Source organism: Rhinolophus sinicus, linkage group LG15 (genome assembly GCF_036562045.2).
Source record: "Rhinolophus sinicus isolate RSC01 linkage group LG15, ASM3656204v1, whole genome shotgun sequence".
In the NCBI taxonomy this organism is placed as follows: domain Eukaryota; kingdom Metazoa; phylum Chordata; class Mammalia; order Chiroptera; family Rhinolophidae; genus Rhinolophus; species Rhinolophus sinicus.
Window position 1 is genome coordinate 47,322,954 of NC_133764.1, and position 18,319 is coordinate 47,341,272.

Below are 18,319 nucleotides of genomic sequence, written 5' to 3' on the forward strand. Positions count from 1 at the left end.
GGTGTCTGAGTGTCACTTGTGAGTGTCCACGTCCCTATGGGTCGTGTATGTGCTCCAGTGAGTATGCATGAGAGATGAGGGGACTATTGCTGTATGTGGGTGTGTGTGTGCAAGTATTTATACTCCTGTATGCATGCAGTGTATGTACTCTCATCTACAAACGTTTGTGCGCTTTTAAGCATATTGTGAATATATGTGCTTATAAATGTATACTGGCAGGACTGGCCACAGAACTTGCAAGGCCTGGTACAAAATGGAAATGCTGGGCCTCTTGTTCAAAAACTAAGACTTTCAAGACAGAGACAGCCAAGCATTAAGTCCAGCATGAGCCCTTCTGAGTTCAGGGCCCTGAGTGACTGCGCAGGTCTCAGGCCCGTGAAGCCAGTTGTGCATATGAGTGAGTGTGCTATTTGTATATGTGCATGTATGTGCTGGTGTGTGTGTGTGTGTGTGTGTGTGTGTGTGCGCGCGCATGCATGCATGCTTGGGCATGAAATCTGAGTCTCTTTCTCGCAACCTGCAGGCCAGGCCTCTCAGCAGCTGCTGGTGCCTATCAAAGGCAGGTGTGCGGTGTGCTTTATGTTTGGCGCCTTTGCTGCCTGCTCCCACAGTGCCCTGGGAGACTTTTGTTTTACTGCCTTTGTTGGAAGGGTGACAAACACTTCCCTCCACCTGCCGCCACAGTGGCCCCACCAGAAACCACAGCTGGGGGTGTGGCAGCTTCCTCAGCCCCTCACCCACTCATCCTGCACCCATTCCAGGCATCAACCCAGAGCGCTGCCTGGCTGACCCCACCCAGACAAGGTACCCGCAGCACATCAGAGCTGGAAGGGATGGCAGCCATCATTTGGTCCAGCTCCCTCATCTCACAGCTAAGGAGACGGAGGTCTAGAAAGGGAAATCAACCCACCCGTATTGCCCAGGGAGTCTGGCAGAGCCAGGACACCTGCCTCCCAAAGCATACAGCCCTGCAGGGCTGGCCTATGGAGGGCCCTGGGTGGGAGGCACGGTGTGAAGGAGATAAAGGGAGACTAAGCTCTCAGCAAAGACCTGGTTGATGCCTTGCTGTGGAGGTCATATCCCTCTGGCAGGGAGGGGCTGTATCTTTGTTACTTGATTCTCTCTCCCCCAGGTCAGAGGTCTACATCCCGTAGGTTTTGAAAAATGTTGGCTGGCACATTTTGAGAATGTTGGCACAAAGCCTGACACAAAGTAAGGGCTCCATATATATATATATATATATATATATATATATATATATATATATGTATATTTTTTATTTTGGCAATGAATAAACAGCTATTTAGTTGGCCTGTAGAGTGGAGTGGCAAGAACATGGGCTTTGGAGGCCAGCTACAACGGGTCAAAAATCACTTAGTAGTTTTATCAGGTAGTAGCTGTGTGGCTTTGGCAAAGTTACTTAACCTCTCTGAGCCTCAGCTTTCTCATTTGTAAAATGGAACTCTGGTAGGGTTGTTGTGAGGATTAATGAGATAAGATATGATGCTTAGGATAGTCTGAAGTACATGACAAAATCCTAACAACGTTGTCATTTTTCTTGCTAGCTGTGTTACCTCAGAAAAGTCACACAAGCTCCCTAAACCTCAGTTTCCTCACTGGTACATCATAGGCACTCAGTAAATGTGATCCTGGCTCCCCTCCTAGCTAGGCCCTCCTCCACTCCCTCAAGGTCTCTTCCACCAGAGGCTCTGTGATTCCTACAATCCATTCCGTGACATCCGCCCGCCACCCCCACCCCTGCTGTCACCCAAACTCTGTCTCACTCTCCCAGTGATGAAAGCTCACAAGCTCTTGGCAATCCATTGTTTCCCTAAGTCTGGTTGGAAAGGAGCATGGGCGGGGGTAGGGTAACTGAAAGGCGGCTGGGGGCAGTGCAGGGATAGTTCTTGTACAAATATCCAAGTTCTGCCTTTGACCAAGGATTGAAGGATTCCATGTGGGTCTAGACTTGTGTCTTGTCCTGAAGATGAAAGCAGAAGGGTGTCTCCATGAACCACCCAGGCTGAAAGCTTCCCATCGTTCTCCTTGCTCCCCTTTTCCGGGACTCCCAAGTCCAGAGGTTGCCAGAAGCTGGGTATCCCTGACATGGGTGTGTGAAGGAGGCAGGTGGTAGAAACAGGTGTTAGTGCAGGAAGATGGTGGTCTCCAGAGAGTCAGCCATGGGGGAGGGAACCCACACTTCCTGGCAGGAGACAGAGCTGGTGCCATGTAGGTGACTCCTGGCACCTGGCTGGACCGCAGCTCTCCAGCCACGCCACAGGAACATACCCCAGGTCTGGGAAGAATGCATCCCTCCATTTTGCCCGTGATTGTGTTCTTGCTTCAGTCACTCAAATTCAGTTTGCATAAACCATACAAAATAAACGTGCGTGCATTTCCAGGCGTGTGTACATTTTCTTTTTAAACATTGGAAAAGGGTTTGGGGGCATTTCATCTGCAGCATCTGTTGAATTTCACAATGACATCTATTTACTTCGAACACATATAAACTGTTCTGGCCTAAGCAAGCTCTGACACAGGCACGAGAGGACACAAGTCGTGTTTCCTCACCTGCCCTCTTGCCAGTGGGCACAGATGTGTGACCTTTGGACTTATTATTGCACCATCAGGGAATGGAGCCAGGCAGAGCCCAGCAAAACCTGACCCCGCCCTGCTCACTTGGGGACGTGTTTATTTACCCGGAGATAGGAAGCTGGAGGCCAAACCATGTAGTGGTCACTGTGACACATACAAAAACCCAGGGAGTGAATTCCCTGTGGTTACTGAACAATACTCAGAAAATAAGGTTATTATCTGTCCTCAAAGTAAATGTGGGAGGGAAGGAACTGACAGCAGTAGAGAAGTCTGAATTGGGCCACGTGTACACACACACAGGAACCCGTGGGAGAATTCACATCCCCTCATTTCTGATTTCAGAGATCAGTTGAGTCGCATTAGTCTGGGGCTGCTCTGGCTGGTGAGCAAAGGGCTGTGTAGCCTTTTCTGCAGCAGATCCCTGGTCTGTGTCTCTTTCTGGGCCAGAGACAAGACACTACAGGAGGGGTGGGTATGGGTAGTGAGACTGCTACTCCCTGCCACACCTCTGGGACATCTGCTCCCTTGGGGTGGGGACTGGGAGGGCTGACAGAGTCCCTCTTTAGAGGTGAAGGAGAGTCCCATCCTCTTTTTCCCCCTGGGATTTTTCTAGGAGCTCAGACCAAGGAAACTGGGCCATTTCTAACCCCCTCCCAGAAAAGGAGGCCATGACCTCACAGGTCTCTAAGACTAATGCAGCCCCTTTCACCTCACCTGAGATCTGGAGGCCCCGGAAGCTGTGTGTGTGTGTGTGTGTGTGTGTGTGTGTGTGTGTGTGTGTAGGTGGGGGCATCTTTCTGCTCACTGAGAATACTCTCCAAGTCTGGCCCTCAGCTTTTTAGTCCCTAGAACCCACCCCTGTACCCCCATCCTATGCCTTCTGTTCCCCACTCAGAATTGCTCCCCCATCTCACTTGCCTTTACCCCCATAAGGCTGGACTGTTCACCCTTAACACAGAAATGCAACTGAAAACCTACCTCCCAGACAGGATCCTTTCTTAAAAAGATCAGTTGTCTGATTGCCTTTGGGCCCACGACCATATTTCTTCTGCACTTTATTTTTCCAGGCCCAATGGCAAGGATGGGAACAATGTCAGGGGAAATGAGGAGGTTCTCCTTAAGGACCTGGCCGCAGGACGAGAGGGATGGTGCCTGCAGAGAAGAGCTGGAAGGTGTGTGATGGGGTGGTGTATGCCGGGGGTGGGGGGGTGGGGGGGGTGGCTGTGTAAATGAGTGCAGGAAGTCTGGGGGCAGAGCTCCGGATGGGAGCTTGGAGGCTGGATTCAAGTTCTAGCATTGCCAAGAGCTCCTGAGAGATGTCAGGAGAGTCATTTCCCTCTCTGAGCCCCATTGACTTACCTGTACAATGGGTGGGAAGGACACACTAACGCATCTCAAAGTTGCCTTCCAGCTTGACTTACGAATTGTATTGGGCTGAAAATGAGGCCAAGGCATTGAATTTGGTTTCCTTGCAGTTAGCCTCTTTTTTGTTTTAAGCTACCACTTATGAAACATCTCTTAATGATTACCAACCACATTTTTATAAGGATTGCTCAGCATTTTACATATATGAATTCTTTTCTCTCTCACAACAATTCTAGGAGGTAGGTACTATGGTTATGCCCATTACATAGATTAGGAAACTGAGGCACAGGTAGTGCAGCTGCTATTCAAACCAGGCAGTCTGGCTGCAGAGTCCATGCTTCTCATTACCACACTCAACATTCCAGGCATTTGCCAAATCCTCTCCATTTTGCATTTAAGAAATCTGAGACTCAGAGCAGTTGAGCAACAGCTGAAGGTCACACAGCTGGGAAGCAGGAGAGATGAGATTCAAAGCTGGCTGGGCTCCAGAGCCTGTGCGTCCCCCACCCGCCTCCCGCAGTCCTGCCAGATCCTCAGGTCTCCAAAGCAAATTGATCCAATATCCCTACATTGCAATGTCTGTTAAGCAAGTCAGTTTCTCCCTCTGGGCCTCAGTTTCTCCATCTAGAGAATGATGGAGTGTTGGACCAGCTGTTGGATCTTTGAGGTCCCTTGAAGCTCTGTGAGTCCATGATTTAAGAAGTGTGGTGCTTCTGGCTGAAGTGACAGATTTGTGGCTGGGAGTTGCAGCTGGGAGGGATGAGGGGACAGGGGGCTTGTGATGGAAAGAAGGGGAAAGCTGCAGGAGACGCAGAGGGGCTTGGGGGCCGTGAACCTGTGATGAGGGGCAGTTGTATGAAGCAGATGAGAAAGAGATAGATCAATGATTGATAGATAGATAGATAGATAGATAGATAGATAGATAGATAGACAGATAGATAGATATGCATGCTCTGGGGGAGGGGGCTCCCCAGTGAGTCTGTGTCTTTTTCATAGGCTTAGCGTAGGCACATGAGAGCCTTGGGCAAGGGAGCAGGACCAGGCCAGCAACCCGCCAAGGTCAGCCCTCCTGAGATAAAGCAGTTTGGGCAAGTAACATTGCTGGGGGTTTTGCTGTCTTTGTAAATACTTGGAGACGTCCATTTACCTTAGAAAAAAGTATTTGGAGCCAAGGTGCCATGTCCGTGCGGATGGCCTGGCTTCCTGTTCATGACCTTGGTCCTATTCCTCCCCTTCAGGAACGGAGGATCTTTGTCCCGCCTGTAACCCCATTAGGATGTGCACAACAATGGGCCCCCCTTACACACATGGGGCACGTCCCCCGCGGGCCTCGCAGGCGTGCTGGGATCACCCCTCGCCCCACACTCACATGCACAGTGGCAGTGTCGTCTTTAATATTGAATGCCGTGGCTGTGATCACTGTTTCACACTGCCCGCGCCTGTGCCAGGCTCCTTCTTCCCAGGGCACTTGTGCCTGGCTTGGAGGCTGGCTGACAAATTGTGCCCAGGGCTCCCCTCAGAGGAGGGTAATGTCGTGTGCTTAAGGAGATCAGACAATGGGCTTCCTAGTCAGGCAGCCTCCATTTTGTGAGGAGGCTCTTTTCACTTTGGGAAATGGATGGAATCACCTTTCCCCATGAGTGTCTCAGCCCCACACTTACCCCCAGGCCCTTCTCAGGCCCCGGGCTCTTTCAGCGCTGGGCCCTTCAGACACCTCCCTCCTCATACATCACAGGTTGGACTGACCTTCTCTCTGGCTTGGAGAAGTCAGAAATCTGGGTGGACATCAGGGCACCTAGTGACACGGATCCTGGGCCTGGATGGGGCTGTGGCTCTCCCTGGTCCCTGCCCCTCCATGATGGGTATCCATACCATGGAAAGCCATTGCTGTAACGGCGGCCAGGAGGGCGAGTCATGGGCGGACCTGGCTCTCAAGCCTCCAGGGAAGGGTGCAGCCTCTCACAGGGGTCCCATCCCAAGCTCCCTTAATCCAGTGTGTGGAGGTCTCCGAGCCCAGGGAGAGGCCCGCCCTCTAAACGCCAGTTTTGGGAGCCTGAGAGGACAGACAAAGGGAAGGGGCTCTGGTTCCAGACTGACCTAGGATAGGGGAACAGCTCAGTCTGTAAATACTGCTAAGGATCAGAGCGAGTTGCCAGCTGTAGAGGTTATAGGGACCACTTGGTTCTCCAAAGTGCAGTGCAGACCAGTCTCCTTGGGTCACTGCTGACCACAAAGGCCTTGGTCCTGCCCCGTGAGCTCTGGAAGGCTATTTGCAAGATGGATAGCCTGTATTTGCCCTCCTGCATCTTTTCAGCCTCTTGGGCTGAAAAGAGAGTAGCCCCGTAGACCTCCTGGCTCTGAGCATCTCTGAGAAATGAAGACTGTGGGTGGTGGGGGGAGGAGGGAAGTGCGGATAGTCAGGTGGGGCGTGGGGGTTTGCAAAACAAGAACACACTCATTTGCCATTTACCAAAAAAATTTTTTCCTTTCTTTTAAAGCTGTTGTTTCCTCAAGGGAAAACTTTTATTTGTGTATGAGTAAAATGTGCTCTCTTAATGAATTGAAAGCAGAACAGGATGAAAAGTATTTTGTCCCTGTGACAAAGAACAAAGAAGCAGCTCGTTGGCCTTCCGCAGCCAGCTTTGTCACCCACGCCCCGGCCCCTACCCTTTCCTTCTCCCCTCTCCTCCATCCTAGCAGAGCTGAGACCTGAGAAGGTCTAGCCACGCATCATCCCCACCCCAGAGCCCTGGCTGGGAACATGGCTTTGGCTGGCTGGAGGCAGCTGGCCTGGCCTGTAGGAAACACCACACCCCTCCCTGTGGAGAGCCTGGGAGGGCAACAGCCGGAGAAGAGGCAGCAGGAGAGGGGCAAGTATGTTTGTAGGGAGGTTGGATACTGCCATTTCTTGCTGGCTTGGATGACAGTGGAAAAAGAGATGGAGGGAAGGATTCCGAGAGTTAGTTGACCTATTGGCGTCCTCCTTTCCCTGCCAAGCCAAGAAGTCTCCCCACCACCTCTAGTATTGGAGACAAAGCCTTGTTTTCTGGAAGACTTTGCCTCAGCCCTTGCAGTTTCATTCTGAGGGCTCCCCAGGTCCTTCCACTAACCTAGCTCTCATCAACACCTATCCCTTTGATCCAAGAGGTGTGAACTTTTTTGACTTTCACTTTTGGTTTTTGGTTCGGGGGGACAACAGCCTTGGTGTTGGACTGTTGCCGGATTTTTTAGCTGTATCAGCCACATATCTTTGCAAGCTTGGTTGAGGTAGTTTGGGTCGAGGTTCATCTGTCTTCTGTGGCACAGGTTTTGACCATGAGATAGGCCTTCGAATGGCCAGAAGAACTGCCTTTCTCTCAGCAGCTTTTGGGTCCTGAGTCATGTCATCAACTCCCTGTCCCCGACCCGGGGGCCCTGGGAGGGGTCCCTCTAGTCCAAGCAGGGGAACCTCTACGGGGAGAAGGTGGTGGTGGTCTCGGCCTCCGTACTCATCGAGGAACGCCTGGTGTGCCGGCAGGACGACCACTGCCGGAGTTGCTCCTGGCTGAGGCAGCCCAAGTCCTTAAAGAGCTTGAAGAGGTCATTGCGGAACTTGACGCCGATGAAGGCATACAAGAAAGGGTTGACACAGCAGCGGACGCAGGCCAGGCTGTAGGTGATGTCATAGGCGATGTTGAGTTGCTTGCTGAGCTCACAGCTGCTGGTGGTGGTGATATTGAAGTTGGCCACCGTCTGGGCCAGGACCACCCCATTGTAGGGCAGCTGGAAAGCTATGAAGACCACCACCACGGCGATGATCACCTTGATGGCTTTGTTCCGTTCAAAGTTGCGCGCCTGGAGCAGGGTGCGGATGATGACAAGGTAGCAGAAGCTCATGGCCACCAGGGGGATCAGAAAGCCCACCACCATCTGAGCCACCTGGATGGTGATCAAGGCCTCCACGTGCTCGGTGATGAGAGAGCACCGCAACGCTTGCTCGCTGCTGCTCTTCTGGATGCCGCTGTACAGCAGCTCTGGGATGGAGAACACAGCGGCCAGCATCCAGATGCCCACACAGGAGAGCTTGCTGATGAAAAGGACGCGGGCACGGTGGCGGTGGGCCGAGACGGCCTGGACGATGGCCACGTAGCGGTCAATGCTGATGCAAAGAAGCAGGAGCATGCCGCTGAAGAAGCTTATCTTGTAGATGCCAAAGATGAGCTTGCACATGTGGACACCGAAGGCCCAGGACTTGGCCGCACTGTAGGCCCAGAAGGGAAGGGTCAGGAGGAAGAGGATGTCCGCCATGGCCAGGTTGAGCAGGTAGGTATCGGTCATGGTCTTGAGCCTCTTGAAATAGATGTAAGTCAGCACGACCAGCCCGTTGCCCAGCAGACCCACGAAGCAGATGATGGAGTACATGATGGGGAGGAACCAGGCCTTAAAGTTCCGCACGTCCTTCTTGAAGCACACAGACTCGAACAGCGTGTAGTCCACTGTGGTGTTGTCTCCGATGTAATCATCCGTGACCTCATCTTGGCACACGCACACCTGTGGGCAGGAAACGGGAATGTGACCCAGCTTAGCTAAGTGAGTTTAACCTTGCTGCCCTGGGATCGCCCAGAGTAGTGGTGTCAAAGACTGGTCTCCATCGTCAGCGTCAGCAGCATCACCTGTACGTTCTTGGACCCTGCCTACCTGAGACCGACTGTGCCAGAATCTCAGGGAGCAGGGGCCAGGAATCTGTTTTTCTAAACTTTCCAGGTGATTCTTTGGCTTGAAATCAGCGCTTCTCTAATTTTAACATGTATATGAGTTACCCGGGGATCTTGTTAAAACATATATCCTGATTTAATAGGCTGGGGTGGGGCCTGAAGTTCTGCATGTCTAATAAGTAACCAGGGTTCAAGTTTGCCAGCTCTGAGACACTCAACCTTACATGTGCCGACGGACTGGAAATAATCTGGGCTTTGGGGTCAAATGAGCCTTGAGCCAGTTAAATACACTTCATCTCTCTGTGCCTCAGTTTTCTCATCTGTGAAATGGAGATGCATACGATCTCTTTCACATAGTTGTTGTGAGGTACCTAACGCAGGTTCTCGCACCATTTCATCTCCACAGAGGTTTTATTTAGCTCACTGGAAATTCCAGGAGAGTGGGAGCCTGTGTCTTTCTTTTTGAGCCTCCTTTAGGACTTGTTAGAAAGAGCTTTCTGGAAAGGGGGCCTACAAAATACCTCAGCTTCTGAGGGAAAATCCACCTTGGCGTTAAGGTTGAGGAGGCCCTGGAGTGTGAAAAGAGGAAGGCAAAAGCTCTGAAGAGCTGTGAAGCCCTGGTTTGGGCAAGCTGCCATGATCATGGGTGGTGAGAGACTAGAAGACTTCTACGTATGGACCCCTGGGGCCCGGGGCACAGTCCGGCTCAGGCAATGCGTGCCCAGTACACTGAACTCCACAGCTATTGCAGGCGTGGATGATGGGGCCACGGGGCTGGCGCCGCCTCGGCTGTGACCCAGTCCACTTGGAGGCCCCGAAAGGAAGCACAGCTCTGTCTCCCACTCCCCCTCTGGGCTCCCACCCTCTCCTCCCACCTCTCTGCCTCTCTCTTCCTTGTAGTCTCTTCCGGCAGATCTCAATCAGCAGGGCTCAGCTGCTCAGGGCTTTTTTTAGCCTGTTTGTAGGGTACGGTGAAGGTTTAGGCGGCCTGCTGCGATTTTATCAATGAAGGAGGGCACACACGTCTCTTATGCGTCTGTGCCCCACGACACAGTGATGGCTGAGTGGCTGCAAGGCTGGGAGCTGGGCTAGAAGCTGATGGTCTTTCCTCTGGGAATTGGGCTCTGGCTTTTCATGCCATGGGGGAGCTGGAGGGGCTTCAGAGATGAGGATAGGGGCACTCAGACAAGCCACGTGGCTAACTCAAGGTCACATAGCCAGAAGTGGAGCTCAGTCTCCCGACGTGCCTGTCTCCTGTCTCTTTCTCACTTACAAAGTCTGGATGCATCACTGTCCTGCTTGGGGACAGGAGGACAAAATAATGTCCAGGGGCCTTTTCTTTGGCATTGCTATCTCGAAAAGAAAAGTCAGTGGCAATCCCTTTCTCCATGTCTGGGTTTGATTGCAGCATGGGTTTCTGGAGAACTACTCATAGGAAGGGCCAGGCCTTAAATCTGGGGTCCCTGGACTTAAGGGGTTTCTGGGCTTTCCGTATACTCGCCTCTATGAATCATGCTCCCCACCACCCCGTCCTGCCTTCTCTTTTCCCCCTTTACTACCCCCCTCCATGGGCCATCAGGCTTGACACCTCTGCAGCCCACAGCCCCACCACGTCCTGTCCCATCTGAGCCACCTCTAGCCCCAAGTAAAGAGAAGAGAGAGCCCTAGCTGTCCCTCATCCCCTCCCCAATCTTCCCAGTCTCCCCTGGTAGCAATATAGCCCCTCCTGAATCCTGGAAATAGGAGAGAGAGAGGGGAGGGAGTGGTGATGGGGAAGGGGGCCAGGCTATGGGCTGTAGCCCAAGCTCCGGGGGGGCCTCTGGGATGGGGTTTTGGGAACAGTGCCCAGCTTGGGGCCTGCCGCTGGCCAGAGCTCCTGGAAAGCTGCCCCTCTGGCCTCCAGACCTGGGGAAGAGCCAAATCTGAAGCACTGCCTCTCCAGCTCTTGTCTCAGCCACCCCCGCCCCCTCCGAGAGACTTCCCACCCCCAACAAATGGGGGAGAGTTGACTCCATGAGTTAGTTTCTTCTAACTCTGGCACTTGGTGGTGACAGATTTTTTGTCTCCATTTCTGGGATTGAGAAACAAAGGCTTGTAAATTGGGGGTTTTTGCTCCTGCAGAGTTCAGGCCCCTATTAATATATGTGGCCTCCTGGGTCCTGGACCCCATCCTTTCTCCCCCATCCAGTGGTGCTCAGATGGGTCTCTTTATTTCACTAAAGGGAACTGGGCCTCTAGGGGAGCCTTTGGCTGGAGGTTGGTGAGGGAAGCAGCCTTGGGGTGATAGGATAGGAACCAGGCCCCCACACTAAAAGTTCTTTTGTCAGCTCAGTAAAACATATGAAGTTTTACACGTGTGGGTGCACACACCTATGTGCAAAACCCAGGAACCTGGCAGACTTTGCTTTTTGCAGCTCTTCTCTCTCCAAGAGCTCAGCTGGAGTCCACATTTTTGTCTCTTGGATGGGGATACTGGAAATGGGGTGAGGAAGGTGGTGGTAACTTATTTTCTCTCATGTTTTAATTTAAACGGAGTAAAGGAAGTTCAGAGAACATCCGTGGCTTTCTAGGATCACTCAGTAGATGGAGAGGGGCAGCCATCAGCTAAATGAATGGCGAGTGAGTTAGTGTCTGGGTCTGTTTCCTTCCGGCAAATGCCCAGCTCCTACACCAGAACCCCGGGCTTAGGGGGGTGGGCCTGGGCATGGGGGTGGTGGGGGGTATAGTGGAGGGAACAGACCTTACCTGGAAAATGACAAGGAGAGCCACCACCAGCACGCTTTTCATTGGCTTCCCTGCAGGAGACAAGGTGAGAAAGTTATTGCTTGGCAGGGACAGCTCTTTGTTATTAAAGAAAGCCACTGAGATGGGAGATGCTATTGGGAACTTTCATCACAAGCTCCAGGAACTGTGTTTGCCGAAACAGAACATCAGAACCAGATTGTGTCTCAAAGCACCTGGCCCGCTGCCCAGCCTCGTTACCCTCGTTTTCTCTTCCTCCTCTGCTCCCAGGGCCCCCAAAGGAGCAGGTCAGGATGCAGGGCAGCCTACCCCGTCTTGGCTCTTCAGGGCCTCTTTTGGAATTGACAAGTCCATCCTGCCCAGACCAACCCTCAAGGCTGGGCTTCACCTGACCTTGACTCCTGGGTCTGAATGGCCCCCTCCCACTTCAGGTTATGCAGGAAGCAAGGCCCTGAGGTGGTGGGAGGTGTGTGTGTGTGCGTGTGTGTGTGTGTGTGTGTGTGTCCTGTACTGCTCTGGTGCCAGAAGCCATTGGGAGCATTTCACCTGCATCCAGGTGAGTGGTCAGCCACATACAAAGCCCTGAGTGTCTCCTGAGGGAGGCTGGCTGAAGAAAAAGGGTGGTTCATAGGACTGGGGAGAGGGGTGTTACTCACTAGCCTCTTAGAGACGGATGGGAGAGTGCTTCAGGGACCCTTGGGGCTCCCCATTACCTTCTCATTCAACAGTGATCCAGTGTTGATCCAGTGTTGACTGGGTCAATGGGTCACCTGGCCCATCCTTTCGGCTTGCCTTCTTTCCCTTTACCCAGCGCAGGCCCAGACTACAGGAGAGGAGGTGACCAGGAATTGCATACTGCTGAATGAATGAAAGCCCTGCTCGCCCTTCAAGGGAGGAAACACCAAGGGGACACTGTCCTGTGGCAGTCTGGTGGGATGGAGACTGTTTCTTGAGGTAACTACTTTTTTGTTTTTGCTTGACTGAAGTGTGTGTATATGTTTTCTCTTCTTCTAGTTGCTTCTAATCCAGGGCCTTAGGAGATGAGTGGAAGGGGAACGTGAGGTCAGCGGTGGGAAGGGATCCTGACCAGAGCCCGGAAGTCAGGAGGCTCTCCTTGGGTCTGAACAGTGGGTTGGGACGCCAGGTTAGCACGCCTGCCATGCTGCAGATGGAGGACAGGCCCTTGGCTGCTCAGCTCTGCTCTGGCTGAGCTGAGGGCTGGACCTGGAACTTATTTCCTCTGAGCAGGGAGTTCACAGGGTAACTTATGTAGAAATCTTATCTCACTTAACAGCCTGGGAGCACCCTGAGGAAAAGAGCTGTGCCTTCTTCACCTTTGTAGCCCCCTCCCCATTCACCTGACCCTCAGTTCCCTGGCAGGGTCTGGCCCACAGAAGAGAGTCTGTGAGGCGACAAATGAATGCCAAGCCAAGACTTGCTGGCCCGTCACACCTCCAGTCTCAGTAGGGACAGGGAAATGGTTGGGATCCTGCGTCAAGCACCTTCTGGAGGCTGGGACTCCCCTCAAGCAAGCAAAGGGTCTTGTTTCCCAAGAGGAAGCTGCGCATTCCCAGTGAGTCTGTGCCCTTGGCTACAGCACCACCTGCTGGAGATCTCCTCACATGACATCCAAGTTGAGGTACATGTTTTCCGAGGGGGTGCCTAAGGCAGGGATGCTTTGCTTGTGGTTCCTGGGGGGAAAGGACGAAGGACTCCAAGCCATATAAACAGGTAGGTATTTCTCCCCCTCAAACAAGTTATACTGCACACTACTGTTAGACACGTCTTACTAAAGCATAACTCGGAGGCAACCCCCACTGCTCCCTCCTCCTAAATCCTTACAACCCTAAGGAAGAAGTCCCTGATGCTTAACACGGCAGTCAAGCCCTCCATTGTCTACTTGGACCTGTCTTCCTACCTATGTCTTCTATTTCTTTGGACAGGCTGCCACTGTCCCATCATCCCCAGCTTGCACCTGAGTATTTGCAGTCCTGGGAGGGAATGGATCCTTGTGCGACTTCATAGCTCCCTTCTCTCATGCCCCCTTCTTTACTTAATTTCCCCTCAAACCCCTGATCTCGTGTCCACATGTCTGCTCTTAACCACACTCTCTGTAGGGTCCAACGAACTCACTGCCCATCCTCCACTGACTCATCTTGATGTGAAGTGCTCGAGGTTTCTTTAACCAAACGCTGTCTTTCGGTTACTCTAGAGAAAGCCTGCTCTGACTTTCAGTGAGAACCGAGAAACCTCAAAGTTTTGACAAGTTAAAACGGGTGAGATATGAGGAGCAAGAACTGTGTTTCTATTTTACTCCATTAACGCATTCTTCTGGGTCCTGTCCCATTTCTTTTGCCACTGGCTAGGGTAGGGGGTGGGGGTGGTGGGGCACTGGTGTGTGTGTGTGCGTGTGTGTGTGTGACTTCACATTCCAGGTGTGTTGGAGATGGTGAATGAGCAGGGATCCTGTAGGACCAGAACAGGACACTTTTAAGAAAGTTAACTAATTGGGAACTTAGGGGAACTTTGCTGTGTGGCAGAGGAGGCCTGGTTGGCGGCCATGAGTCAGATCATTTCTGGCTGTTACAAAGTCATAAAGCAACTGCTTTGGGCAGCAGCTTGGGTGGGACCAGTGAAGTTGGGAATCTCAGGGGGTGAGAAGTCGTTGCCATATATGCTGGGTATTTTCTGAGGTCTTGAGTTTCTAGTAAGGATCATCATGAAAATTCCCTAGGACTCCAACCTGAATCTCCAGCAAGAGAAACTCCCTTCTTGTCTGAGAGGAGGGCATTGCTGGCTGGCTGCTCCCCCAAACCCCGAACTTCTATCTCCACATTTTCAGGCTCTTCAGGCCACCCAGGGAATCGTGGCTGCCCTTCGACTGGCCACAAAAGCTACCTCGAACTTTTTCTTCTCTGGAATTCCTCACTTGCCAACACAATTGTTCTTTTTGGCGGACGGAAGAAGGGGAGGGAAGAAGCAGGAAAATGGTAGGAAACTGGAGAGAAGGTGAGAGGCCTGGGGATGCTCTTTTAGACAACACGCAAGGATGGATGAGAGCTGGTTGAATCTTGTAGTCACTATGATATCAACTGCTTCGTCTAGTGAAGTAATTCATATTTACTGAGTTCTCACTAGGCACCATTTCCATGTATGATCATTTCATCTTTACAAAAGCCCTATGAGGTAGGTACTGCTATCATTCCCATTTAGCAACGAGGAAAATGAAGCACAGCGAGATTAGTACCTTTCCCAGGGTCATGACTTGCTAGCTGTGGAGCTGGGCTTTGAACTAGTCCGACTCTAGCAACTGTACTCCTAACCACTCTTCTGTGCTGCCTCTTAGTTGTTATGTATGTCTCCCTCATAACATCCTGTGAGCTACCTCTTGTGATTCTCATTCTATATTCCAGAAAATAGAGGCCCAGAGAGGTTAAGCCACTTGCCTGGGGTCACACAGCTGCTAAGAGATGGTTGTGAGATTTGAATGGAACTCTCACTACTGTGTAACATTACATTTCCGATGAGCCTACTGTATATAGGGACTTCTGTGGAGCATGAAGGGAATCTTCACTCCCCCACATCCCACTATTCACCCAGTTCTATTGCTTCTCGCCCCCAGCATCTCAGAGCTGATCCCACCTCTGCCCTGACATAAGGCTTTGCTGCCACAGAATTCCTTCCGAAACACAAATCTCATCCTTTAACTCAATTAATTGAAAAAGAAAAATCTTCTTCACATCCCCCCTCAACTTATTTCTTTCTTATCTCTGTTAACCTTTGCCAGAGCTGACCATCTGGGAACCTGCAGGTTGAGCCCCAGGATACTTGCTTGGCTGCATGGAGTTTATAAAAAATTGGATTTGGATGCCTTTAAGTGGGGCTTGCACCCTCTGATTCACTCTGTTTCCCTTTACTTACTCCATCTGATGTCCATGCCTGCAATTTACCTTGTTGGCCTCTGATGACAATTGAGTCTTCTATCCCTGTCCTATCCTGGGCCCCCTTGACTGGTACAAGCACCTTGCCCATTACCTTCTTAGCACTGTATCTCTCACTCTGTCACAGTGGTGTATTGACATAAATGTGTTTTTCTCTCCACCAGAGTAGTCAGGCCTGAATTCCCCAATCAATGATATTAATAGTTCACTGAAAGAAAGTCCAAGCAAAGAGGAGAGATTTTTCCAAAAGCTCCCCCAGCCTACAGCATTCCCCTTCTCCCCAGCAAAGCTCCAAGAAGATCAGGAGAGACTGGCCCTAAATTCCTTCAGCATCTCCCTTTGCCACCATTTTTGGCCAAGCTGTGAGAGAGGAGTCTTTGGCGGGTTTTGTTTTCCGTGCTTTGGAGAATTCTGAGGTCTTAGGCCCCATGTGTTAAAAGTGGGAAAGGCACTTCAAGGCTTCTCATTCAAATCGTGAAAAAGACCCGTTCAGCTCTGGTTTGGCATTTTCATTTTGTGTAACAGAAACTCTGCCCCCTCATCCACTCCTTGCTCTCTGCTGGGCACATGAAGAGAAAAACAGACTATTCTGAGCAAAAGCTTCTCAGTGGCTTTCCCTCCTACCAGTATTTCGTGCTTGGCCGTTGGGGCTCTCTTGAGCAGAGTGAAGCAGCAAGAACAGCCTTTCCCCCTGGACCAGAGGTTGCCTTTCCTCCCAGCATCACAGCCCATGGGTTCTAGCACCCCCAAACCTAAGTCTGGGGGAGGACCCTCAGTAGTGTACTGGAGCTGGCTCTAACAGGCTCATTAGCCAGTGATGTAATCTCTCTCCAACTCTGTGTTCAGTCATTTCATCGCTTGAAATAGGCTAGAGGCTTGAAATCAGCTGTGGTGGGAGAGTTTACACTATGGACATTGGCAAGCACTACAAGTCAGGGCCATTGTTCACCCCGGGGAGCCGGTTTTCCAGCATTCCCAGCACACCACTGGGACACTGCTTGGTTTCCTTCACAGAGGTCAGTCAGGAGCAGGGTCTCTAGTGGGTGACGTCTGCATTCTGCGACTGTGGTAAGTTGGGGTAGATGGCTGGGGAGGGGGGTGGGTTTAGAGGGTGGGCTGCTGGGAGGAGAGGAGTTGGAAGAGATTTGAAAACACTGAAATCAGCTCAGCATTCTTAAGGCCATTCATTCATTTCACAGACGTCTTCTGCTCACACCCCCAAAGCACCTGGGTTTCAGAGTAAGAATCGCACCCTGCCTTCTAGGGATAGTCTGTGGGTGGGGTGGCTACTTTAACCCTCTCAGTTTGCTGCGTCCACCAGGTTTCTGGATGGACGGGAAAGGCAGAAATGAAGTCAAGAGGCTGTGGTGTGGTGGGGAGGGGTGAGGACAGCACAGGGTGCATCAGGGAACCTTCACTTTTTAAATTCAACCATTTGTGGCTTTGAGGCTGCTGTGGTGCCTGCTTGCTGGTGAAAGCCCGCCATCCAGGAACCTGACCTTTCTATGTAGCCTCCGTGGGTCTGACTCCACAACTGAGATTATAAAGGGGGTATCTGGAGCTGGACGAACCCCTCAGAACCCCCTCAGGGCTTCCCTTGTACTCCCTTTAGTTGAGACCAGAGGATGGGTTAGACCAGAGGATGGGTTATTTATTTATTTATTTATTTATTTATTTATTTATTTTTTTTTTTAAAGGAAGAGTCATTTGCCTGGCTAGAAGTGAGTGAGGCAGGGAGATGACCTCTCCAAGCCGAGTGCCCCATGCTGTCCCATTTTATATTGCTCACCCAGCCTTTAGCCTGAGAGAGGCAATGGCAAAGCAGGTGACATGTGTAACTGAGAGACAACCCAGCTTGCATGCATTGCCTGGTATCATTTGCACAATGCAGTCACCTTGAATTTGCTCCTCCACCTCACCCCAAGAGAACAGCGATTTGAATCCCTAGTCAGCAGAGGAGAAAGGTGGGAATTGCAGGGGGAGGGGAGAGTCCGGAGCCCTCTGAAAATTTTTTCCTAATGAAACAGGTCCCAAGAGCCTCACCCATCACCCCAAGCTGACAGGGAGAATAGGTGCTGTCCAGATCACCACTAACCCCTGTCCTGTTGCCCTCTTCAGTACCTACTGTTCTAGAAGACACGACTCCGACCCCTTTGTCTGTCCTGGTCACAATGCTCACCCCCTTCCCCAGGCCTGAAAGATGCACTCTTCGTGCCTGGAAGAACAGGGTGACATTCTCTGGGAGCAGCCACTGATCCCCACCCACAGAACCAGACTTCTCCGGTGGGCTCCCCCATGCCTTCTACCCCCATTCCACAAAGTCAGTCTGGGTGTCAAAGTGACCCCGTTACTGTTCTTTCTCACACAAGGAGGCTCACTCACCCAAGTCCATGACACTCTCTGGGCAGCTGAAACCACACAGGAAGGCGGTGCTGGGGCTTGAGCTCCCCAGTCTGGGGAGGAAGTGGTATGAGCCCCTTTTAAGTTGTGAGAGGAACCACCTTCTTCGCTGCCCCTCCCACTCCTGCTCCTCCCTCCAGTTCAGCCTCACCCAGGGCGCTTTCTGTGTCTTCTGGGACCACGGCATATGATAAGGTAACAGAGTGATGGCCCACTCACTCGTCATAGGATTATGAATCATCAGGTCATTTATATTTTAAAAACTCCCAAAGCAGCCTTGAAGAGTGAAGAAGAGCGGCCCAGCCCAAGGCAGGGGAATAGGGGCCGTTTATTGATTCAACAAATGTTTATAGCCTGAATACCACGTGTGCGGGTGTCAGAGAGGAGTGAAAGCTGTGAGAACTGTACCCCATCCTTCCCTTGCCCTGCTCTGTGTCACAGTGGACTACATTTCCCAAACTACTTTGACCTCTGGCTTCTGGGTAGGTTTGGCAAATGGGAGGCACTGGCAGATAATGGAAGGTAGAAGAGAAGGGACATACCAAAATGTACCTTCTTTTCTCTTCTCTTCTCTTCTCTTCT

General features: G+C 51.6%; 1 protein-coding gene and 1 non-coding gene across 2 annotated transcripts in view; one reads left to right on the forward strand and one right to left on the reverse strand.

Annotated features, from left to right (window-relative positions):
• Positions 1-12,883, forward strand: part of LOC109455821 (uncharacterized) — a 77,137-nt gene extending 64,254 nt beyond the window's left edge. Inside the window, exons 14-15 of the transcript XR_012492060.1 lie at positions 3,663-3,767; positions 12,208-12,883. This is a non-coding gene — a transcript (uncharacterized LOC109455821). The remainder of the gene's footprint in view (positions 1-3,662; positions 3,768-12,207) is intronic.
• CCR7 (C-C motif chemokine receptor 7) lies at positions 6,426-17,825 on the reverse strand. The gene is made up of 3 exons (XM_019747663.2): positions 17,720-17,825; positions 11,400-11,449; positions 6,426-8,490 (listed from the first exon to the last, which is right to left on the reverse strand). Exons 1-3 carry the CDS (start codon positions 17,727-17,729, stop codon positions 7,411-7,413), a joined length of 1,140 nt encoding a protein of 379 aa, XP_019603222.1. The 5' UTR covers positions 17,730-17,825; the 3' UTR covers positions 6,426-7,410.
• Positions 17,826-18,319: the final 494 nt, after the last annotated feature.